The 25,959-nt window shown below is 40.4% G+C and overlaps 1 protein-coding gene across 3 annotated transcripts in view; it reads right to left on the bottom strand.

Annotated features, from left to right (window-relative positions):
* LOC126183567 (trafficking protein particle complex subunit 10) overlaps positions 1-25,959 on the bottom strand; it is a 150,322-nt gene that overhangs the window by 65,529 nt on the left and 58,834 nt on the right. For all 3 annotated transcript variants that reach the window (XM_049925645.1, XM_049925646.1, XM_049925647.1), the window contains one exon: positions 23,178-23,466. In XM_049925645.1, coding sequence (XP_049781602.1) covers positions 23,178-23,466 — 289 coding nt within the window. The remainder of the gene's footprint in view (positions 1-23,177; positions 23,467-25,959) is intronic.

Raw genomic sequence — 25,959 nt, 5'->3', positions numbered from 1 at the left:
GTACATCAGAGGTCTACCGCACAAAACTCAGTGGAAGAAAATCCCAAGGTCTACCAAAGGTCAACAAAGGCTAATATAGGATGGAAAAAAAAGGAGACACAGGAAGAAAGGCAGGCGAGGTGCCCCATCTAGGGACCAGGGAAGCCTCCGAAAGCAGAGTGCAATGAGGGGACATAAATCCCTCACCCCCGCCATTTAACAGAGGTAAACCACTCAGAAACTGCCTAAAAAACATGAACAACACAGACATGGCAAGATAAGCACAGATAAACAGAAGATGAACAAGTCAAACAGACCTCACAAGAGAGGGGAGGAAGAGTAGAAGGGCAGGTAGGGTGAGGATTGGGGTGGACCACCAAGTCCAGACAGCCGCCGCTCGGTCTGAGCAGAGGCGGCAACAGAATGTTCTGCCAACCACTCAGTGGGACGATAAGATTAAGTGGGGCTCCCTTAAACAGAATGGTAAAAGCCTCCTTCACAAATAAAATGCAAAACAGTCAGCTGCTGTGACACTGTCTCCAAACACCAGGGGTAGCGAACCACGGAGATTAAGTGTCTACCACAAAATGGCTAGATTGGGATAGTTTAGCAAAATGTGGACCACTGTCAAATGAGAGCCATAACCACATTGGGTAGGAGGAGACGACTGTGTGTCAGCCAAGTACGGCCGATGCGGAGCCAGCAAAGGGTGCCGCAAGAAGTCTGCATGGAGAACTTCCACAGATTTGTAGTCTCCTTTATTGGCCGTAGTTTGTTTGCTGAAGTCAGAGTGCGCCATTTTGTATTCCAAACCCCTAAAATGTGAAGGGTGTAATACCGATCGATGGTCTGTTTCCAGAATATGGATCCCAAGAGTCGGCTTACTGGCAGCCAGCTTGGCCAGGCTATCAGCGAGCTCTTTCCGCGGGATCCCAATGCGGCCCGTGGTCTACACAAAGGTCCCCTAGCATCCACACTGTTCAAGGGCATACAGAGAATCCTAGATAACCACGACAATAGGATGGCGATGGTAACACCGGTTGAGAGCTTGCAAACTGTTCAAGGAGTCACTGCAGATGAGAAAGGACTTACCTGCGCAGGAACAGATATGCTCAAGAGCACCAGATATGGTGACCAACTCCACAGTGGATACACTACAACCATCCAGCAAGAAGTGCAGTTCAGTATGTCCCGTGTGTGTGTAAGTAAAGCCTGCGTGATCAGCAACCATCAAGCCATAAGCATAGACTACTTCGGAACCCTGGGATGCACCAAAGATTGAGAAAAATCGGTGGCGGAGGGCCTCGGGATGAACTGAGTCTTTGGAAAGTTGAGATACATCAAGACAAAGCTGTGGCCAAGGGATGCACAATGGAGTTGCACATGAGTGGGCCCAGAGGAGAGGTAGTAGAGGAAACAGCTGGAGTTCAAAGAGGAGGGACCGAACGTGGATTGCAATCTTAATCCCTGATCTGGGCCATCACTGTGGGAGATGGATTTCCGTGCTTGGAAAGAGGAGACAGTAGTTCAGATGCTTATGAGAGCTGCAAACAAGTAGCATAAATGACAAGCTGCTGTAGGTGCCTGATCTGCAATGTAAGAATCCCAGCCAATATAAGTAAGCTGTTCACAGGTCTATGTCTAAAGGCTCCTGTCACAAGTTGAATCTCACAATGATGTATCAGATCCAGTATTCGGAATGCTCAAAGTGATGCCAAACCATACGTCAGACTCCCATAATCAAGACAGGACTGTATCATGGCTTTGTAAACCTGCAGAAGGGTAGTGCGATCTGCACCCCAGCTTACGTTACTCAGGCAGTGAAGTGTATTAAGATGCAGCTGGCACTTTTGTTTAAGCTGGCAAAAATGAGTAATCCACACTGACCAAGCATCGAAGATCAGACCTAAAAAGTGATAAGTCTCTACCACATTGAGTAGTTGGCTGTTGAGGTAAAGTTCTCCTTGTGGCTGACTGGTACTATGTCAACATAAGTGCACGATACAAGTCTTGGTGGCTGAAAACCAAAATCCATGGTGAGGACACAAGCCTGCACACTTTGTATGGTGCCTAGCAGTCGACATTCAGCGACACCCACCCTAGAGGAGCAATAGTAAAGGCAAAAATCATCAGTATACAAGGAGGGTGATACTGAGCGCCCCCCCCCCCCCCCCCCAAGCTGCTGCCAGACCATTGATGGCTACTAGAAAGAGAGGGACATTCATACAGAGACCTGCCAGACACCATTCTCTTGGATATGGAGAGAACTGTGGGAGGCACCAACTTGAACCCAGAAAATACAAGAGACAAGATTTTCTGAATAAAAATTGGGAGCGGACCGCAGAAACCTCAATTGTGTATGGTAGCGAGGATCTGGTACTGCCATGTGGTGTCTTAAGCCTTCTGCACGTCGAAGAAGACCGCTATAAGGTGTTGACGTTTAGCAAAAGCTGTTTGGATGGCAGACTCCAATTGAGTGATGTTAGTCGATCTTCTGTTCCATGATTACTTATCCAAATATGTTAAATTATGACATTTGTGTGATACCCAAAATGAGGAAACATATTATTCTCTTCCATGATGAAAGAATTTTGGAATAACAAATTCTGTTCTTCAGCCTTTTGCCATCTTCAGTTTTGGTGCCAGTACGATCATTGAGCCACTGAATAGATGATTTCAGTCTGCTGACTGACTTTAAATAGAACCAAAATTTCTTAAAACTTTTAGTGAGATCAGATTACAAAATTTTATTTCTCACCCTGCTCTCTTTACGTTCTTTTTTGCTTTGTGCAGCTTTGGTTTGAAACAAGACTACAGCTTATCTTAAAATTTGTGATGTGGCTCTATTTGCGTTTCGTAGCAAACTTCCATCGTGGTTACTGAACCACAGTGGATCTTTCCCATCCCTCAAAACCTCGTTCAGCACATACTGATCGAACGAGGGGGAGGGCATTAGACATTGCCAATGATTCAGCTCCTATTTGACAGCTTGCTTGTGTACAGACTACAATTAAGGCCTCTGAGAGGTTTTGGCTCAATAATGCCCCACCACTGGTTTAAAGTAAACTTCAGATAATTTCAAATATACAATCGACTCAAAATTTGTGAGTGACAGATAACTGAAAGTTGAGCATTTTTCATCATCATGTATGGGGTCTGCAAACTCCTATTTTCCTATAAATCAAGGAAAAGCTGTTGCAACCGTCACTTAGGTGCCCATAATGTAAATGTCATTCAATGAAGGTGCCACTGGCACTCTGGGAGCAGAGAACCTGTGTTCAATTCCAGAATGCATTCTATAGGTTTCTTTTTTTCTTATAATAAAATTGGCAGGAAAATGAGGGTTAATAATGTAAGTAAATCAATAAGAAGTAACAAGCTACACAAATTTCTCAACCAACTTGGTCAGTAAGGAATTAAAATTTAAGCCTCGCTGTACGAGAAAAATTTTGAGTAAGACTGCTGTGAACTTGTGACTAAAGACATCCAACCACATGACGGTTGTTTATAGTGGGGCGTAGGGCAGAATGCACACAAGAATTATTGTTACCGTACATGTGGTAGGCATCAAAATTAAGTCATGAAAAAGAAATATTTTTAAACGTAAACCAAGTCTGTCTTCCACCAAAGCTTTGGAAAGAATGATGATGTTGTGCAAACATTGCATTCATTAGGTGTTCTTGGCAATGTGAGTATATTTGCTTTGAGATTTATATGACAGGAACCATGCATCTTGTTTGTAAAAAGTGAGGACATGTAACAGAATGAGTGAAAGAGCCATTGTAAGGCGACAAGGATTAAAATTTTAATTCTTTCCCAATCCAAGTTGTTTGAGAAATATACCTGCCTAGCTTTTTATTATTCTTTATTAATTTATTTACCTTAAAGTTAAAGCCATTACAATCTTGTGACCAAAGTCTGTAATTGCTTTAACTTTAATTTGTAAACGGTCACTGACCATGCAGCCATGTTTAAAACTTTTTATTTACCTTACTTTCCTTCCTATTCCTATCAATTTCAATATGGAGAATAATACAAAGGGGAAAACTGCAAAATGCCTTTGGGAATTGAACTAAAGTTCTGTGCTCCCCAACCAGATGCCCTGATCACTATACCAGCTTCACTTTAATTGAACAGCATTTACCTTGATGATGCATAAGTGGCAACAGTAACAGTTTTTTCCTTTGATTTCTACGAAAATATGCATTTGCAGACTCCATCTATATGACAAAAAATGCTCAATCTACCTACCTTGTCAATTTTGACTCTCCTGCAAGTCATGAATTTTAGGGGCGGTTTTCTCAAAATTGGGAGAAGGGGTATTGAGCCAGAACGTCGAGTCCTATATAGTAGGTTGTACACAACTGAGCTGCCAAACATGAGCCGAATCGATAGCTGCATCTGAGGCCTCGCACTTGTAATGTGTATTGTACAATGCTTTTGAATTTTGGTGCTATATATCTTTATCGTCAAAGCTAAATATTTGATGCTGATTACTCAGGTATTCTGTGATTTGTTTACTGTCACTCTTACTTAGCAAAAATATTTTTCTACCTTTCCTAACATTTCTTGTAATACGTGTAGTCCACAATACTGTTACAGCTAAACAGCATTAAGATCACTTCACTTACGCCCTTCTCCACATTAATTAATTCAAGAAGTTTGGGTGTACTTGATACTACGAGTATTCCCATCATGAGTCAGTTCTCTATCTGCATAAAGTAACTTTCAGATAAAACATTCAGATATTCTCATGCAATTCCCAGCCTCTGGCACTAATTTAGTTTTAATCATATGACCTTTTGATTCTATAGGCATATGACCTTTTGATTCTATAGGTATCAGCAAATCCTAGATGTTCTGCTCATACATATAACAATGAATGGGTCCAAACTTTCCATTCAATGCCTCGAGGATCTATTTTGTGTTGAAACAGGAGACAGCAGATAGACAGAACAAGTTTTAAGTTCTGCACTTAAAAGGCATGCATGCAGGAGTATACTGTCACACCAGTGTGACACCATATAGACGCAAATGAGACGCATCAATACCAGCATCCATTGATACACAAACTGAAAAAGACACAAGGTTCTCATAGAATCCCAGTTACATTTTACACTGAATATGTGGTAGAATTAGCTCTTTTCCAAGCTCATATTTACTGAAAATCTCTTGTGCAGCGAATAGTCCAACATGACTGGAATTGAGTAGATGCAGGGTAACATGTAGATTCCATTTCCTAGATTTCTGAAAGGTGTTCAAAATTGTCTCACAACTTCAACTACTAACTAAGATACGAGCATAGGGAGTCTTCGGAAAACTGTGATAGCCTTGAAAAATATTCCACTAAATGAGCCCAACAGATTATATTGGATGCCAAATGTTCCACAGAACAAAAGGTAACTGTGCAGTCCCTAAAGCATTGACTGCACACCAACCAGTGCAGTGCTGTGAAACAGCATCAAGAAGGTACTGGCCCAATTGCCAGTGAAAATAGCAGGCAGTGCCACACCTCCAGGAAGAGAGTTCACTGCCCCTGTCAACACGGACTTAACCAGCTGCCCATCACTAGCCAGTCCAGTTTGGTCACAGACTTCTAGAGCATCAGTACTGAGTACGTTATTAGCCTGCGTTCTGCGAGTAGTAATAGGGACAAAAGAATTTACATGTAAAAAGCACAGGCGGCCACTTGATAAAGAGATGTTTTGTTTCTTTTCTTTTTAGAAATAAAGTGTTACATTAATCTTTAAGTTTAATGTACAGATAATTTTGGATTCCTGCCACCAACCAATGCAACTTCTCTCCTTCCTTGTTTGTGTCAGTGCTGTCTCCCACTGTAGCTGACACAACAGTAACGTCAAGAGACCCCAAAGGAAGTGCTAAATACCTTTAATGTTTTGAATATGCATACATGATTTATCAGAGAGGATCATCAACACTATAGGGTAGTTCACTGACGATGCTGTTGTGTACAGAAAGTATCATCATTGGATGATTGTGAGAAATTCCAGAAAATAACTAGGACAAAATTACAGTTGGCGTAATGAATGACAGCACAGTTTTTCAAGTGTGGTAAATTTGTGGCAATGTCTATAACAAAGGGGAAGAGCTTGCTAGTACCTAATTACAAGATTAGCAGTAAACTTCTCAAGCATCTCAACATCACTGGAGTATTTAAGGGCAATTACTAAATACAGGAGGTGGACATATTAACCAGCTTAATAAGGTGTAGCAAAACCACTGACATGCAAAACTGCTTGCAGTCACCTCAGAGTGGATAAGTACAGGTGCAGTACTGTTTTCAGGGGAATATTATACCATTCTTCCTGCAAAATAGTGCAAATTCCAGTAACAATGAACGTGGTGGATACTGATCACACACCCTTCTCTCTAAAGAAAGACCACAAAGGCTCAGTAATATTGAGATCTGGTGACTACGGTGGCCATATGGAGGCATGACGATCCATTTTCTTACTTAGAAAACCAGTCAACGTTGTGAGCTGTGGGAGCAAGGGCTAGTACAGCATCACCATAGGATAACAAACATTGTACCACAGGATGGACCTCATACATCAAATTGGTCACATAATCCTTGGCATTAATGCGACCTTGCAAAGTAACCATGGGGCCCATGGACTATCACGAATGGCCATCCAAATCCTCACCAAACCTTCACCATGTTTCACTCTCGGGACATAAACGCAGCCAGAAGCTGAAAACTGTGTGAAGCAAGACTCAATCGACCAAATGACTTTACTTGATTACTCCATAGTCTATGTTTTATGGCTTTGAACACCATGTTTTCCTGTTACAGGTATTTCCATCACTGATGGATAGCTTTGAATTCCAGCTCGTTCTGCATGCTTATGGAGCTCCCTTTGCATGTGCGACATTCAGTTCTACAGTGACTTTTGCAGCTGTCGTCCTCTTATTTTTTGTCACAACACTCTTCAATGACTGTCTGTAACAATCATTCACCTTCATTTGTGTTGTGACTTACCGACAGATGACAAACAGCAAACACTTCAGCTAACTTAGCTATGGAAGCATCCACCATACAAGCACCAACAATTTTCCCCCACTCTAATTCACTAAGCTTCAACATAATGCAATCAAAACTACACAGAACACAGTTCTGACCATGACTTACACTTGCAATATATTTAAGACTATGCAAAGGTGCCATTCATGGTCAAATATAACAGCGAGACATGCAGGCTTGGCTAGCATCTTCAGTTATGATCAAGAATGCAATTACTGACAGTATTTGCATATTTTTTGTTCAACACCGGCATTTGTCTTCAGCCTCAAGCTTCTGACAACTTCCTCTGTCATTACGGCCAGAAAGTTGCTGTAGGCCGTTTGGTACTTTATTTAGTTGGCCAAATATGTGATGAAGTCACCGCATACAATATATAAGATACCAGATTCAGAAGTCACAAAACTTCCATATGCAATTAGATATTACGTCAACATCTATGACGGAAAAAAATTGGTAGTGAAACCGATTTCATTGGATGGCAGACAACTCAGTTTATTTATCTGTTGCCTTTCAGGACCAAGCACCCGTTTCCATACACCACTATGGGTATAGCCACTGTCCTGGTTATAGTAGTTGTTACACATAATTTCAACAGCTTCTTTGATCACAAAATGTCAGCAGGTAGATGCATATTTCCATTTCCTCAAATGTAATTGTATGTTTGTTCTCGATACTAGATTCTACTGCTGCCGATTTGTTGAAATCACAATATTTCACAATATTTAATGTACTGCTACTCTGTGCAGTGTTCTGAAACCATTTGTAAGAGCTACGAGATTCACAAGGAATTACATAAATTCCCAAAACACAGAAACAAAAGCCATCTTTCACGTAGCACAGCATGTCAAATTTCATGGGTGGTGGGAAAATGGACTGAATACTGCTTCTGCTAAAGAGTATTTTATTTGTTGTAGCTCCAAGGAAAGGAAGGAGTGTGCCAGCTTGGTTATCATCTATTTACTTCTGTACAAGAAGTAGTTGGTCATCAAAGCATGGTGAAAAAATTTGACAGTCTCATGATGGAAACCATCTGCTAATAACTTCCGTGTATTTTTGACATGGATTTTCGTGAGCAAAGAGACTACCATCCAAACTGACCACCATTTCATGTGGATTGTTTCTGATTTATTTAATTATATCCACGAACATTTGAGAGTTCTCAAAACAATGTTCACAGTGACCAACCATTAGCTTAAGTAACTTGGACAGGTATTTTGCTAAGCTGTAGGTTGTAGTATCTATAGCATTAACAAGACCTCCTTTCAGAATTTTAGGCAAACCGTACAGCCTTGGAAACCTAAGAGACTGCATTCACAGATTCTTTATTACATTGTCTGGTAAGCTAGATTTTCTCAGTAGCTTCACTGTATACCAAGGGAGGAAATGAATATGATATTTATTGTGACACTATCAATCAATCCTCTCTGACTGGAGGTACTTTGGAATACAATAACTGGAAACAGCGTACATGGTGGACTAACAGACTATGAGAGGCAGATATTTCAAATCAAATTTTTATGTGAAGTAACAAAGTTTTTCTTGTGAGCTGTGGCTAGACATCAACTGGCACTGAATGCCAGCAGCAACCCATGCCCTGATCACATATTGCTTGGTAAACGCCATTCTCAACAGTTGGCATTGCTGTCAAGATGGCACTTTAGGAATAGCGATGGTGGTGTCAACCCACCCATCAAAAGGTTGTAAATGGTCCGTGGGGGCCATGGGGCAGACTTGCAAGTTAGCTCTAGACTTGAGCAGATGCACCTTACCGTATACCTCTTGGATGCCATGACCACTCACTCTGCCAGTTTCCACCCCAGGCACTGGTGTATCCATTAGCCTTTAGCAATAAAGCTGGTGAATGAGTCAGTTTTATAGCACAATCAAGTTTTGGTTATTTCAACCATCCCCTCAACTGGTTGCCTACTGAATCCTGACCACCTTCCAATGGCAGTCCATGAACAGCAAGTCATTTCTTGAATACTGAAAGAGCAATAATAATATCTCAAAGCTAAAGGCCTGAAAATGTCACAGTAAACTGAAAGTTCCCAACTCCAATGGCCATACTAAATGTGTCACAATTGAAGTCTGGAGGGGACGTGCAGAAGTTTAAGTCCCAGAGAAGGAAAATTAGAATTTTCAGATGTTTCACTTCAATGAGAATCAGATGGCCAGCTAGACAACTCTGTTTATGGGACACTGATCTGTATCTCAGTGTGCAAAGTTTTCATCATCTGGCATAAAAGAAGGCAGTTTTAAACAAGTTGATACTTAGAGCTAAAACTGTTTGTGACAAGATTCTGAGACCAGATATCTGCTGCACAACGACCTAGTTTGGAGAACTTAAATGACTGGGGCAAATGAAACAAAACAATAAAACTGAAGAGAGGTGCTGTCATGGTGACCCCACACTGTGAAAAAAGGACACACATTCAAAATGCAATGGGACTTATTTAGTATGCTGATGCTGCAATATATGCCTGCCACAGCTTCTGGAAAGCAAAATTGAGACACCTTTCAGCTATGACAGGCCATCCAGAAAAGCTAACCAGATGAAAAAAGCAGGTCATTATTGCTTCACGGTGGCAAGCAAGTGTGATAACTTGTTTTGGTTCCTGGGCTTAAGTGCTGGCAAGAGGAAAACTCTAGTCAGCTTGGGTTTCATAAATAGTATTTGAATCAGATTCTCTCTTGCAGTGTGCTCAGATGTTCTCAGACAGTATCCACATGTGCGTGTGTGATGTCAAGTTACGTCACCAGTCCCAGCCCATTACTTTGAGATGGAGACCATTCACACTACATGGATGTACAGCCAATCACCTACTGTGGACTTTGACCCCAGAAGCTACAGGCTTCCACCTAAGGTGAAGATTGTATGCAGGATACCTGGTATTTTCACACAGTTGTGTCACCTACTGGGTGTCTCCCTTCTGAGGGCATCCACTTCCCTGTTGGGACGTGTGTCTGCCTCCTGTCTGGCTACTCTGTTGCTAAAGTCCAGTCCTTGTGGATCATTTTGTCACTGACCACTTCCCAGAGCAGGCAGACATGATATTCAATCCATTTTCTGGCCAACCAAACAAATTAACAAGACACTGTGACTAGTGAAGGGCAGCCTTGGTCTCTCTGTTTCTGGAATTTATAAAATGTACTTTGAATATGGTAGCAATTACACAGGTCAGTCAGTACAAATGGTTTCAGAATGTTGCACGGAGTACTGGCACCACATTAAGTATTGCTATTTCAATAAATTTGCTGTTCCTAAACACAGCCTGATAAATATATGATTACGTTTGACAAAATGGAAATATGCATCTACTTCATGGCATTCTGTCATCAAAGAAGCCACCGGAAACAGAACGTGTAACAACCTTTAACAGACAGTGGCTACACCCTTAGTCATGCATGGAAACTGTCACTTGATGCTGAAATGCAACAGAGATAAACTGAGTCATCAAGCATCTAATATAATCAGTATGGGTACCAATTTTCTTTCATCATGAACATTGACATAATCTCTGTTAGCGCATTGAATTTACATGATTTCTTAATGTCTCAATGACACAATTTGGCCAACTAAATGATGTACCAAATAGCCTTCTGCACAGGTGGGCAACCAGTGGCCTTGCTGGCCAGATTCAGCTCGCAATTCGTTTCAGTCTGGCCCATGGAAGAAATTCGTGGAGAGAGAGCATTTTTGGATACTTCCGCCAATGCTTAGCTCGCTTGGGTTTGCAGTTCATGGCGTAGATCAGTGAAAGTTTTGTTTACTCCCTGCATGTCCAGTTCCATTTTGCCGCCAATGAACTTTAAAAATACAAAACACATTTCCAGTCTGAGTGCAAAGTTATGGGCCATGTACTCACATGCGTTCATTCAGAGAGTGGGTGAAATAGCTCACTATCTTCAAGGGGTGTGAGGAGAAGTATACTAGAAGTGTCAGACCAAAGTTAAGGGGCCCTCATATGTTCAACATCATTGTCAATACGTCAATATAACGATCGTTTGAGGGTGAGCAGTGTTGTATTGTCAATACTAGAAATACTGATGGATAGTACTGACGCTGACCTAAACATTCTCAGTATTACCAATGCATACTGAGTGTCTAAGGGCAAATATTACTGGTTTGACAATTCTTCATTCTGTTATTCAGATTTTTCCAGTTTTGCTTCTGCATAATACACCTGACATACACTAAGATCAAGTGATATGGGCAAAGAAATGATAATTTATTTAGTGTTACAGAAACAATCCATGCCCAACAGACAAGTCATGAGAAGTATTTTTTGAAAAGTATTGACAAATCCTTGCTAATAGTGTTTGAAATTTAGTGTGTTAATACCCACAGACACTCAAATCACCTGCCTGTGGCCACAAATGGCGAAGTTACTCCTAATTGCTTGTCAACTGGGAATGCCTATCTCATTGTTGTATGTTGCTTTTCTGTACTTTCTCGAAATAACATCTTGGGCAGGTGATGGTGAACAGCAGGTACAAATTTCAAAAAATATGAAACACTGTGCTGTCTGCCATCATGTTATTTTACTTTGTTATCAGTTTCGTTTCTGAACCATCATCAACAGCAGCTGATGATATTTCAGAACCGAAACTGGTAGCAAAATAAAATAATAATATTACAGACAGTATAGTGTTACCAGCAACTGTTGGAATTGAAGGTTATTTATAATGCATTAGCTGCAACAAGTTGCTTCTATAGGTGTTTTTCTATGAGGACATTTCAACATGTCATCATCAGATGTTTACATTTATTTCCATGTCATGAATATTGTTTCTTTACAAACAGCATTGCGTAATTTTGTAATGGGAGTTTAGAGCACAGTTACTGGAAAACATTGTAAGTAAAGAAACAATGTCCATGAGGCATAAATAAATGAGAACTTCTGAAGGTGGAGTGAACATAAAATTGAATGCTTTCTCCAAAAAGACACAGTTTTGGAGGTATAATTTGCTGGCACTGCATGGTGTATCGAATCTGGGAAATGGGTGCCATTCAAACTGGTGCATTATCCCGTGTGTGTGTGTGTGTGTGTGTGTGTGTGTGTGTGTGTGTGTGTGTGTGTGTGTGTGTGTGTGCATTGTTGACAAATGCCTTAATGGCCAAAAGCTTGATTTGTGATAGTCTTTATGTTGTGCCTATCTGCGACTCAGCATCTTCGCTATATGGTGAGATTTATTCAAGAATGTTACTGAGAAAACCTACTCTGTCATATTTAGGGGTAATACTGACAGGCAATATGAAATGGGATGGCCATATAAAGTCAGTAATTAGGGAAAGTGAAGAGAAGACTTACATTTACCCAGCACATTTTGAAAAAAACGTAACACATACGTAAAGGAAATCATATACAAGATACTAGTGCGACCAATTCTACAATATTGTTTCAGTGTTTGGAATGCTTATCGAAAAGTTATGACAATCGATGTTGTACAAATTCAGAGATGTACTGTCAGAATTGTTACAGGTCATTATGGGCCACATGGACGTGTACCAGAAATGCTTGGGGAACAGAAATGGGAATACTTGGAGGAAAGATGACATAGGTCTCACAAAATTCTGTCAGGTGAATTTAGAAAACCTGTATTCCAAGAATACTGTGTGAAAATAGTTCAAATGGCTCTGAGCACTATGGGACTTAACTGCTGTGGTCACCAGTCCCCTAGAACTTAGAACTACTTAAACCTAACTAACCGAACGACATCACACACATCCATGCCCGAGGCACGATTTGAACCTGCGCCCGTAGCGGTGAAAATAGTATATCTTATGTAGGGATCATGAGAAGATTGTGTGAGAGATTGGAGCACATTTAGAGAGGCATACACACAGTCACTTTTCCCCTTCACTCAATATGCGAATGGAATAGGACAGGAAACACTGGTACAATGCACCCTCCACCACACACTGTGGAGTGCCATGTGGAGTATGTACGTGTATGTAGATGTCACTATTACAATGGTATGGATGAGAAACTTACATTATTCTCCAAGTATTCTCTGAAGTGCTCTGCTCCTAAAGGTGGTCCATAAAAGGATCCAAGTACCATGTTTGACCTACCTATCATGCTTACCTTCACACAGGTTATTTCACATTCAGTTTCTGAAATAATATCACTAGATATTACTACATTCTATACCAGGCGCGGCTCGTAATTAAAGGCTCTGAGGCGGAGCCGCCCCAAAATATATGTTAAAGTAAATTTCGCAAGAACGTATTACATAATTTAAATTATCAGGACGAATTTCGCGTATTTCCCATTCCGATTAAAATAACGGCGGTCAACGTTTTTGGAACTGTTTATATCGATAGATGTTTTCCGAATGGTTAGTAGTGTTTAGGCTGCGCCTTGGAACGTCCGTAAGCTGCATGTAGTAGCGGTTTGGGGGCGGGGCTTCTACATAGTACTGCTCTTTATGGGCGACCCGAAGGCTCAGAGCTTGCAGCCTACAGGTGTCATACCAACCACCACACATTTTTCAGGTTCCACTATCTATGTAATAAAGGAATGTAGAGTGGCCGAAACTTCGCTATCCTATCTCTCTCTCTGCACATCTCTACTACGCTTCGATGCGTCATTAATCGACGTTTAGTATTATTGTTTTGATAATGTTTTACATAGTTGTTTAGTTTCAGCCATTGGCTATTTTATCCACATTTAGAATAAGTTTGCAAATATCCCACCAGAGTGCACAACACAACAGTAACATACCAGTACTGCCATCTAGCGAGAGTTTCCTAAGTGGTTAGAGGACAAAGCGCGCGAAATTTGTCCCGTTACTTTACTTTCCTTGCTTGCTGATGCTGACTGCTTTTGTCGATACCGTGTAATATTAGCAAGTTTCTTTTTCGGAGTATATTTTGCAAGATTTTAGTAAGTTTTACTTGCTGGTGAATATCTGCGACATACCGCGAGTGTGAAACAAGCGCAATATGAATTCAGTGTGCAATTTAATTGGTAAAAACTTGGAACACGGCCATAGAATGAAAGTGAAAGAACTTTGTGCATCCAGACCCACATTAAAGATCTCTCCGAAACACGTCTTTCCATATGATTTGCTGCAAAGTGTCAGAAAATGTAATGATGACGTATAAAAACGCTTACCAAAGATTTTAATTCGAAGTTAGCTTCTAATGATATTTAATACCTGATTATAGAAGATACAGTACGTAAAATTATGTGTAGAGAGTGATCTGCCCACCCCGTCCACCTGAATTCTAGACTAATCTGTAGCATAACCCGAGGTCTATGTTGGCTCCGATCGATAAATGCCGCAGCCTTCCCCAGTATAGAAACCACGAGCTGTGCCTGTTCTATACAATAATAAATATGACACCACCATTGTTGTCCAGGTTATCTTTGTGATATATAATCCAATTCGAAGTTTACTGTTCACTACTGCCTTCCAACTACCTTCCTGTTCCTAAGACTACACGGGCATTATATCTTCAATACCTGAGCCTAATTCTGGAACCTATCCATGGACACTCCTACAGTGTACTAACATCACATTAATGTTTTGTGTTTCTGATCTGTAAGAACCTAAATTCCCATCCAAAGGTAACATGTATGACCTTTCTCCGTTTACAGTATGTAACTTGAACACTGGCCCCAAGAAACAGCAGCAATAATAGTAAGTGGTGAGAAGGTGTGGGGTCTAGAATAGCTGAGATACAGAAATTTACATCCAAGATTGATGCAGGATCATTGGAGCCTCTGGTTTAAACCTTTCACTTAGCTCCAAACCTGAGGACCGCTATTAATTCTCGGTGTGATGCTGCAACTATGAAGCCATGCTCCCACCTCACTTCATTTCTTCCTCCATCTCACAGATGTACTCATTTTTCTCATTTAGAGATTTACTATACTTTACACGTGCAAGGGCCTTGTCAACTATATGCCTACTCTAAGAGCCTGTTTTTCAATTCAGTGCTATTTAAGGCAGTCTATTTACCTTCACTCCTGCTATATGGCCTGGCCGGTTCAACCTTCTCTTTTTTAGCACTTCGATGATGTTACAATGTTTGTACAGGTATCTTAATTCATTTTTCCTTATCTTCCATTCCATGTTATCTTCTTGACATAACAAGCTGTAAATTTTTATTAGTATTTTTCTTTTGAAAATTAACAGTTTTTCTTCATCTTTATTTCTACATATTAATACTTCACACCTGTATAATGTTACCGGCATAATAATTGATTTATACGTGTGCATTTTGCAGTTAGTACTAAGTGATTTTTTTCCTTCAAGATTTTGATAAAACTAAGAAGGGTTTTCTCCACAGTTGCTAGATAGGCATATATCTCTATGTTCATTCTATTGTTGTTACTAAAAAGACCTCATGTACTTGAAGCAGTGAACTGTCTTGAAAGTGAATCCATCTACAGCCAAAGGTGCATTACTTTGGATTTTCTTACTTATGACCAGATATTCTATCTCTTATTCAGTAACAAATAATCCTGTTTTATCAGTGGTTTTGTAGTAATTTTGCATTATTCTGATTTATTCTGTTTTGGTACTACTTATTAATGCGACATTACCTGTATAGGGAAGTCTGGTAATGTTTAACTCCTGCAATTGGATCCCCTCTGGATATTTTCACTAAATTCTCTATCGGTCTTCTCTAAGACAAAGTTAAATAAAATGGCATCCCCTTGTCTCAGTTCAGCATAAACCTTAAACTTTTCTGTTTCTCCAAAGGGTGTATATAAAACAAAGTTTTGTACATAAAATTTTAACGAATCTGATTAGATTATGGTATTTCAAATTCCCTCATTATACACTCCTGGAAATGGAAAAAAGAACACATTGACACCGGTGTGTCAGACCACCATACTTGCTCCGGACACTGCGAGAGGGCTGTACAAGCAATGATCACACGCACGGCACAGCGGACACACCAGGAACCGCGGTGTTGGCCGTCGAATGGCGCTAGCTGCGCAGCATTTGTGCACCGCCGCCGTCAGTGTCAGCCAGTTTGCCGTGGCATACAGAGCTCCATCGCAGTCTTTAACACTGGTAGCATGCCGCGACAGCGTGGACGTGAACCGTATGTGCAGTTGACGGACTTTGAGCGAGGGCGCTCAACACGTGGGGCGTGAGGTCTCCACAGTACATCGATGTTGTCACCAGTGGTCGGCAGAAGGTGCACGTGCCCGTCGACCTGGGACCGGACCGCAGCGACGCACGGATGCACGCCAAGACCGTAGGATCCTACGCAGTGCCGTAGGGGACCGCACCGCCACTTCCCAGCAAATTAGGGACACTGTTGCTCCTGGGGTATCGGCGAGGACCATTCGCAACCGTCTCCATGAAGCTGGGCTACGGTCCCGCACACCGTTAGGCCGTCTTCCGCTCACGCCCCAACATCGTGCAGCCCGCCTCCAGTGGTGTCGCGACAGGCATGAATGGAGGGACGAATGGAGACGTGTCGTCTTCAGCGATGAGAGTCGCTTCTGCCTTGGTGCCAATGATGGTCGTATGCATGTTTGGCGCCGTGCAGGTTAGCGCCACAATCAGGACTGCATACGACCGAGGCACACAGGGCCAACACCCGGCATCATGGTGTGGGGAGCGATCTCCTACACTGGCCGTACACCACTGGTGATCGTCGAGGGGACACTGAATAGTGCACGGTACATCCAAACCGTCATCGAACCCATCGTTCTACCATTCCTAGACCGGCAAGGGAACTTGCTGTTCCAACAGGACAATGCACGTCCGCATGTAACCCGTGCCACCCAACGTGCTCTAGAAGGTGTAAGTCAACTACCCTGGCCAGCAAGATCTCCGGATCTGTCCCCCATTGAGCATGTTTGGGACTGGATGAAGCGTCGTCTCACGCGGTCTGCACGTCCAGTACGAACGCTGGTCCAACTGAGGCGCCAGGTGGAAATGGCATGGCAAGCCGTTCCACAGGACTACATCCAGCATCTCTACGATCGTCTCCATGGGAGAAGAGCAGCCTGCATTGCTGCGAAAGGTGGATATACACTGTCCTAGTGCCGACATTGTGCATGCTCTGTTGCCTGTGTCTATGTGCCTGTGGTTCTGTCAGTGTGATCATGTGATGTATCTGACCCCAGGAATGTGTCAATAAAGTTTCCCCTTCCTGGGACAATGAATTCACGGTGTACTTATTTCAATTTCCAGGAGTGTGTCTGTGTATAGGCCTTTTTGAAATCTAGAAATAATACGTGGATATCTACACTGAACTCCCACGCCTTCTCAGTTATTTCTATTAGAGTGAATAAATGATATAATGTGGAGGTACTTCTGGAAAAACTGCTTTTAAAGTCACTAATTAGTTTTTCAATTATTGGGATCGTGTGTTTAATACGCACATAAATATGGTTTCATAAGTTACATCCAGTAAAGCACTTCCTCTGTAGTTATCGAACCCAAGGGACTCATTGTACTTAAATATGGGGCATATAGCTGTGGTTTTCCAGTCTGCAGGTATATTTTCTGTCTTCCAAATTGTGTCTATTAAAGATAGTAGTTGTAAGTCCAGATGTGGTCTCAGAGACACTAATCCTAATCTTTCTTTGTGTATTTCACTTTGAATCTTGTTTTGTGTATCCTGCTACATGTCAAAGAAATCTCACTTCCTCACTATGGATCCTTAATGTATCCTTTCCTGCTGTTAACCAGGTTTTGCTTCCATATATGTAGTACAACTGGGAGTGACAGTGTTTTGTACAGTTTCAGAAATGTCTCTTTCCTTATTTTGCAGGGAGTCTTTTTCTATTATTAACTGTTCTTTGACGTCCCAGCAAATGCTTTTTTGACTGCCTTTTTGTCTCTAATTCTCTCTCCATAGCTGAGTGGTCAGAGCACAGGGCTGCCATGTGGGGTACCAGGTTTGATTCCCAGTACTGCCCAGGATTGCTCCCTTGTGGGATGACTGGTACAGGGTGCACTCAGCTTCATGAGCCATTTGACTGAGGAGTAGCAGCTCCATGGTCTGGAGAGTCTGCAAAACGGTCAAGAGAGGGATGTGCTCACCAGATGCCCCTCTATACCACATCTGCACAACACCACAAGGCATAGGATGACATCCCTTGGACCTTCACAGTCTGGATAAGGAACTCATTTTGTCCCCCATCAACATTTTCTTTTTACCATCTTTTCTACACATATCTTCAGTCGCGTTTAAGTCGTCATGCGTGAATGTATGTTTGAAAAAGTTAACAATATTGCAACAGCCATATGCTCAGCTGTGTCTACAGAATTTTATTGCTTTGTGGAATGTTTTCATCACTGCTCACACTCAGGAGTCAACTGAAATAATCATCGTCATGCTTTTATCCATCTTCAGAAAACTGCTTCTAACATTCACTCATACACAAGACACAGACTTATTATCCATCACCTTTGTTACAGCCAGAAACACAGTGTTGTCATTTTTCTTACCTCGTAAAGAACTTTTACATTAATCACATACAAAAATGTCAAGAGTGAACTAAAGCAGTAGTGGAAGAAAGGTGCATACATACTCCGGTGGCATAACAGTGAAATTCTCCATACTACCCTGCTCTCCCTCCAAGATTACAGACAGTATATTATTAAAATAGCCCTACTTGTTACTCTCTTACGGTAAAGTAATTTTAACCCTACAACTGCTGTTGCTGAGTTAACTCATCATACTCCACAATTCCCCAGGTTCTGTGGATGTGTTTAAGTGCAACCTCTGGGTTTTCCTTGAGCACTATTCACGTGTTTATGCATTCCATTCTGTGCACACTCTCAATGTTGATGATGAGTTTAAGCACACTAAGCCACAGCAACTTGCATGCTCTAGATGTGTCAACGCACCCAGCTGAATTTGTGCTTACTGCTGCAGTCCCTGAATGCAGATTTTGACTTCACTTCACATATTTTTGTCAGTATTAACTTTGTGATTTCTGTTCTACAATAGAAATATCACATCGCAATGGTTGTACAGATAGAGAGATCCTGGAGGTACTCACTAGGAGTGATAGTGAATGCGAATTCTCTGATGGCGATAGCAGTGATTAGTCTTCAACGGAATCTCTGAGCAATAGTCCTCAGGCCCATACATCAGCTGGTAAAGCACACTAGTTTGAGGTTTCTATACGATGTGTAGTTGACAGATATTCAGTATCTGAAGAATCAGAAAATGGTAGTGAAACACTTTAAAAAAGTGCATGTCTTAGTGACCTTCTTGATTGGAAACAAATCAATTTCCTGCAATTAAAGCAAGTTTTTTATGAGTCAGCTTAAGGGCACAAATGTTAACTGGTTAATGACTCCAGCATTCTGTGATTCGTCGTGATATTCTTATCAAAATACCTATTTCACTTTATAGCAGATGAAATGAATCAATTTTGTGTGTAAACCAAGACAAATATTCCTGAATCTGTGCATTCTCAACTGTCAAAGCAGAAAGCTACTGGATTTGGGGAACTTTAATTGTTTTGTTGCTATTTCCTTTCTAACAGTCCAGTTAAAAAGCTGAAGTTAAGTAATTACTTGTGTTATGATAAACTTTTAAACACCAAAGTTCTTGAAGAAATTATGTCCTGAAACCGTTTTATTTTACTTTCGAAGACACCTCACTTTAGAGGACACCTCACTTAAGTGACAGCTCTGTGAGTACTGAAGGCGACAGTTTGTTTAAAATTAGAGATATTTGCGATATAGTTCCCATGATGTTTTCCAGTGTGTTTATTTCACATCATAAGCTTTGCACTGATGGTATGTCTCTTGATGTTGAAAGGTTGATTATCTTTTAAACAATTTATTCTATGGAAGCAAATTAGATTCGGAATAAAGACGTTTGTGCTCTGTGACTATCAGACTGGATACATTTTGGATTTCGCTGTATATACAGGTGCAACAGAAAGTGGTTTTCACAATTTAGGGAAAAGTGGCGACATAGTGGCAGCACTTATGAGACCATGTATGTAACAAGGGCATACTCTGCTGACAACTGGTATTCCAGGCCAGACATGTTCCTCTGGCTCCACAACCAGGTGCGGCATTGTTCGTAAGAATGGGCACAAGGTTCCAAAACTGCAAAAGAAATTGAAACAAGGAGAAACTGAGTTTAAGTCAACTGACGAGATGCTTGCTATTTGAGTGATGTGATAAAAGATAAATGTGGATGTTGACAATGTGTAATACAACACAAATGGTTGAAACGAAGAAGACAGAAGACTGAAAAAAAAAAAAAAAAAAAAAAAGAAAGACTGTATGAGCGGTATTCAAAAGAAAATGTACGAAACACCACTGTGTGCCTAACGAACTCTTTATTCAAAAGTAAACACCAGAGGCCTGAGCACAACTAACCCATTGTTTCACGAGCCGAATATTTCCCCTTTGCCAAAATTCCTGTGATGTGGCAGGAGCCAGTCCTCCACTGTGTCCTTCAGTTCATCATCAGAGTTGAAGTGCTTCCCTTCAAGATATATTTTTAGTGGACCAAACACATAGAAACTGCAAGGTGCCACATTTGTGCTGTAGAGTGGATGCTCAAGCTAGTCCCACTTAAACTTCAGCATTACACTATGTGTGACCTTGGAAATGTGTGGGTGCTTGTTATCATGGAGCAGAATCACTCTCTCTGTGAGCAGCCACTGTTTGCTCTTGATGGACTTGCATAGGCTACACTGTGTCTCAGTACACATCCAGTGTTAACGGTTTTTCAATGTTTGATGAATTCGGCAAGTATTAGGCCTTGGATGCTGAAAAAAATGGTGAGTACCACCTTGCCTGCTAAGGGCACAGCTTTGAATTTTTTATGAAGAGGTTACACCTGTGCAAAACCACACCAGACACTACATTTGCGTCTTACTACATTAAACCAAAGTGGCATACGCAAATTCCAACCTGTTCAGGTTGTTAAGACGTTCTGTACCTTTTCATCTGAACACTCCTCACAGATTACAGTTCGAGTGTGTGTACAGTTGACAGTTGTGACACACTTCTGGGTTCATACATACTATGTGTACAAACCAGTGTTCAGATGCTTTAAATTTTGGAGTCTGAAGTACCTCCGCACATGATCAAATATGCTGGCAACAAACAGGCTTGGTGTTCTACAATATCTACACATTGTGTGACATAAATACATGTGATTCACTTCACCAGTTACACAGAAACTGGAAATATTCATCACTTTTCAATGTGATGAAATTATTGTAACATGATACAAAACAATTCTGTTTTGGTACCTTGATTTTAAGCCCTGAAAATTGACTACAGGTGTATACAAGAATTGAATGCACATATTATGTACTGTAGAGAGTGCTCAAACTATTCAGTTTACTCACTTTGGAGCATCAGACCAAATGAAGAAGTATGTTGGCAAGAAACAGACTTGCTGTTCTGTTTCAGATGATGTTATATCTATTTTGTACATTATGTAATTATGTAGCATATGTTGCACAGGTGAAACTGCACTTTTACACATTCGTCTTCTAACAATACGTCAAAATTAATTCTATGTAACATACACAATTATAGTCATGAATCACAATTTTTGGCTGTGCCTACTGTCTAGGGACATGAAAAGGATTGAAAATACATACTGCACTTTTTACAAAGTATTTAAACACTAAAATATTCTGAGACTTAAGTGTGTCTATCTAGATGAAGTAGTATGCTGGCATCATATGGATACGATTCTGCATATGCAGCAATACTTACTCCATGAATGAAGTAAATACACAGCCTACATATTATCAGTTCATAAAAAATTATACAGATTCACCTATTAAGGTATCATCAAATTATCCCAACATAAAGGAAAGATTTTCGTATTTGGAAACATTTATTTCTGGCTCTGAAGTTTGTCTCAGAACAAATCATTTTATTTATATACTCTTAAGGTATTCAGGTGCATCAATAGTGTGTTTCAGCAAACACTTCATTTCCCTTTTGAATGACTTATTGTGCTAGCATGCACCAAGACAGGAACGAACTGAAGAGAGTGAACATGCAGACTGTACAGCATTTAGCTCACAAACTATGGCTGAAATATTCAAAAGGAGGGCAGAAAGCTGCTGCAGGTTATGCAGCAGGCTGAAAGCTGTCCCCACAGAATGAATGTCTGTGGCAGCAGAAGGGTTAATGGTAACACTATTTTTAGACTTCCTTTGTGGGAAACATTTAAAGGTAAATTTCTAAAATTTTGGCTTTGATATTGTTATTTCTTGATATTTTAGGAGAAGTCTTGCAATAGTATAACATTGGAGTTATTAATAGCTTCAAACACTTCCTTCCTGGTAGCGCACTGCTTTGATTAATATGTACCCATCTGCTAGTTTACGCATACTTGTTTCTCAGCAGATGCTGTTTCTTAAAAAGTTTCTGATGTCACTGTTTGTATATTGAGGAGGATCTCTGCTTAGTGGTACTGTTAGACACAAATTTTTGCAGAGCTTGATCAACTATTGCTCAAACTGGAGACAGAAATCATGAAGTGGATTAAATGATTCCAGCTCCTATCTGAGAAATGAATCCATAAATTGTTAAATGTATTCTAAATGAATACACAGACACATTGGGGTTTTTCAGCTCTCCTGCTCTCACTTTGTTAAGGGATGTCACTACTTGTGCACACCTGTACTAACAATGATTAATAGAACTCCTCTTTTCAGTATCGAATGTTTTATGCTTTCCAACAGTGGAACTGTATTACAGTGACTCAGGTTAACACACAACACAAGACTTGATTGATAATAGGAAACCAATTCTTCGGAAGACTGTTACCCACTTCTTTTTATTTTCATGTTCTCTGTTATTTCCAAGTGCTTGTATTAGAGAACTTTTTTAGAGGTTTCGAAATAGTTTTCTCTCTTTTTGGCATTGCAGGAAATTTCAATGCTCCAAATAATGTTACTATTTGGAACAATGTGTAAGCAGGACCATCCTCTACTAAGTCGAATGTAATGGAGGCTGTCTAATTTAGAAGGGCATGATGCATTCTTTTGCATTTTAAGAGAGGATTCTATTTAATAAATTGATGTTATGTGCAAACTACAAAACCCCAACATTCACCAAATCATGTGGGAGAGGTGTCAAAAAGACTGCAAAATTATTAGAGCATTTATCAGTAAAACATGAAAGAATCTGTTGTAAATGCTATGGGTCACTTTAAGAAATGCCATACCTATCTACAAGTTTTAAAGATGCTTTAGCATCTTCACTATGCTGCTTTGATTTTTTCTCAGAAACCATCTCATGGGGACGAGGATCTGGTAGCCCACTTTGCCTCAAAGTTTCTCTAACTTCATTTACTAGGACTGATGCTCTCTTGCAGCACACCTCCTTAGGCAGTAAGCTCTCCACCTCAAACTCTACTTCCACAACTGAATGTTTAATAATTGGTTTGCTTGCTTTTATTATTTCAACTCTGTTAAGTTGAAAGGCATCAGACAACTGTGTAGTTACTGGATTTTCTGTAACAAAGAAAACAAATATTAAATAAAATTAAATAGAAAGATCCTTAGTCATTTCATTTGACACAGAATGTATGCCTCCTGTAAGACAATATTTACATTTTATGGCTTTTGCAGTATATTTTGCTATTTATGTAACTAACTCTTCCCAAAATAGTGACTCATACAGTCTCAGCTTCAAACTGAGTCCAAGTTTCTTATTAAAACAAGAACTGTTAATCTTGTATGATATAGTGCATTTTCACTGATTTGGCAATAACCGGTGAAACCTTTATTTGATAAAACTGAGGAAACCTATAGATTAAACAACAGTTAAGTATGTTTCAAAATATTTTGACATTTGTGATAAATATTACTATTAAAGTACAATACATGCCAGCAGTAACCTACAGCTTCGTAATGTGTCACTTGGATGTCCACTGGCAGTACTACACATTTCACCTCTTGAATAACCAACAAATCTGTCAATTTACGAGATCATGCTGAAAAGTAATGCCTTCAAATTTTTTGTTCTCTTCTCAATATTAATTAAGGTATGTCATGCATATTACTAGGTCACCCTCCCTGCTTCACTGACCCAAGTTGCAGCCTACCAACACTAGAGGGCTCTGAATTGTAGCGTGTAACATGGTGGTGAGTAACATAATTTATGTTGGGTGTGTGAGAAACGGCAAGCTGTAATCAACTTATGAATTCGAAGGGATCATTCAAACACGGTGGATGCAAGGTCATTCACACATTGAGCACTTCTCCTTCAGCATGACAATGCCAGACCACACACGACTGCTGCAACCTCTGCAACAATCTGACACTTGGATTCACTGCCTTCAATCATCCTCCATACAGTCCTGACTGGACCCCATCTGATTTTCATTTGTTTCCAAAACTCAAAGAATACCTTGGAGGACTTCACTTTGATAGTGATGAATTGGTGCAAGCATAAATGAGACTGAGCATCCGCCAACAATCTCAAACATTCTACAGGGGACCGAAAAGCAGACAATTTAGTTAGACAAAATTTGAAGTAACAAGATACTTTGTAAAATATCTGAACATTGAGTTCACTTTTTCACCTTTTCTCTTGTCATGGGTACCAATGAATAAGTATGCTCTATTTTCACAATCTCCAAGAAAAAGTAAGAATAGCTACACCATACATGTAAAACACTATTTATGGCATTTGTCTAATTGAGAAACTATAGGTACATACTGTCAAATTCTTGTCATCTTTTTTTCTCCAAGCAGTACAATTACATACATATTGTAGAATAGTATTGCCCTCATTGAATTAGTACGTCATGTAATAGTACAAACAATGATCTTAATAAACACTCCTATGTACTATTCTTTGAAACACTAAGTTTTGATCATAGCACATTTTATTTACAACAATTCTTATCAATTACACATTTTACTTCTATACATCAGTTTGAAAAGAAAATCATTAATTATTGTTTGTCAGACTGTTGGTCATAATATTATGACACACTCTGAAAACACCACACACAAAGTAGCCTGAAATGCCATGCAGACATCACAAATGGCAGCAAATCTCTTGAGAACCGCAACTGCAGCTGCAACTTCAGCACCGGGTGGTGGTGTCGTATCATCATGTTTCACCTCACAGCGTGACAAAGTGCCATCATTCTCTTCTGTATCATCAGCGGTATTGACTGGTTCTTCAGCAGGACCAATAATATCTGGTTGCATCCAGTCTTCTAATTCTTCTATATTGACAGTACAAGAGGGCACCAACTGGGTTTGAAGTCTGCAGAAGAGCAGCATCAGAATCAAAAGTTTTACCTGATTTATGAGTTCAGATGTTGAATCATACATTTCTTCGTCAATTTCAGTGGTGGTATCAGCTGCTGTCCAGGCCTTCTTAAAACAGTTAGTTATGGTGTCTGTTGTAATTTCATCCCAAGCAGCAGATATGTTGCTGACATCTTGCAATACATTACAATGTGGAACTGTTTCTTGTAGTTTGATTACACTGCTAGCAGACCCAATAAGTTGGCTTCTGTAATTACACTTGACTGAGGCTATTTTTCCTCAGTCTAATGGCTGCAGAGGGCTCACACTGTTAGCCGGTAAGAAGATGACTTCTTCTATGTTCAGAAATTCCAGGTGATCTAACTAATGTGCCGAGGAGTGCTCCAAAGTTAGCAAAATACTTCTCTTCCTCACTGCCATTTGTCGTTGAGCCTTCAAGAGCCAGCTACTGAAGAAAGATTCAGTCGTTTCAGCTTTATTGTTATTCCCATATTGGCAGGCAGACTGGATAGGTTGAATGAAATTACGAGTACAATGAAATCCAGACGATTAGCTGCTTACAGGCATCGATAAATATCAACTATGCTCAGGGGCACAACAAATGTAGTGTGTGGACAGTAAGTTGGAAATGTGGGTCTCACGGGAAGCATGCCAGATATAAGTCCCTGCAGTCACACTACCCTCTGTGTCCTCGATGGCTGTCGGATAGAGCGCCTGCCC

Source organism: Schistocerca cancellata, chromosome 4 (genome assembly GCF_023864275.1).
Source record: "Schistocerca cancellata isolate TAMUIC-IGC-003103 chromosome 4, iqSchCanc2.1, whole genome shotgun sequence".
In the NCBI taxonomy this organism is placed as follows: Eukaryota; Metazoa; Arthropoda; class Insecta; order Orthoptera; family Acrididae; genus Schistocerca; species Schistocerca cancellata.
This window is presented reverse-complemented; position numbering and strand designations above follow the sequence as displayed.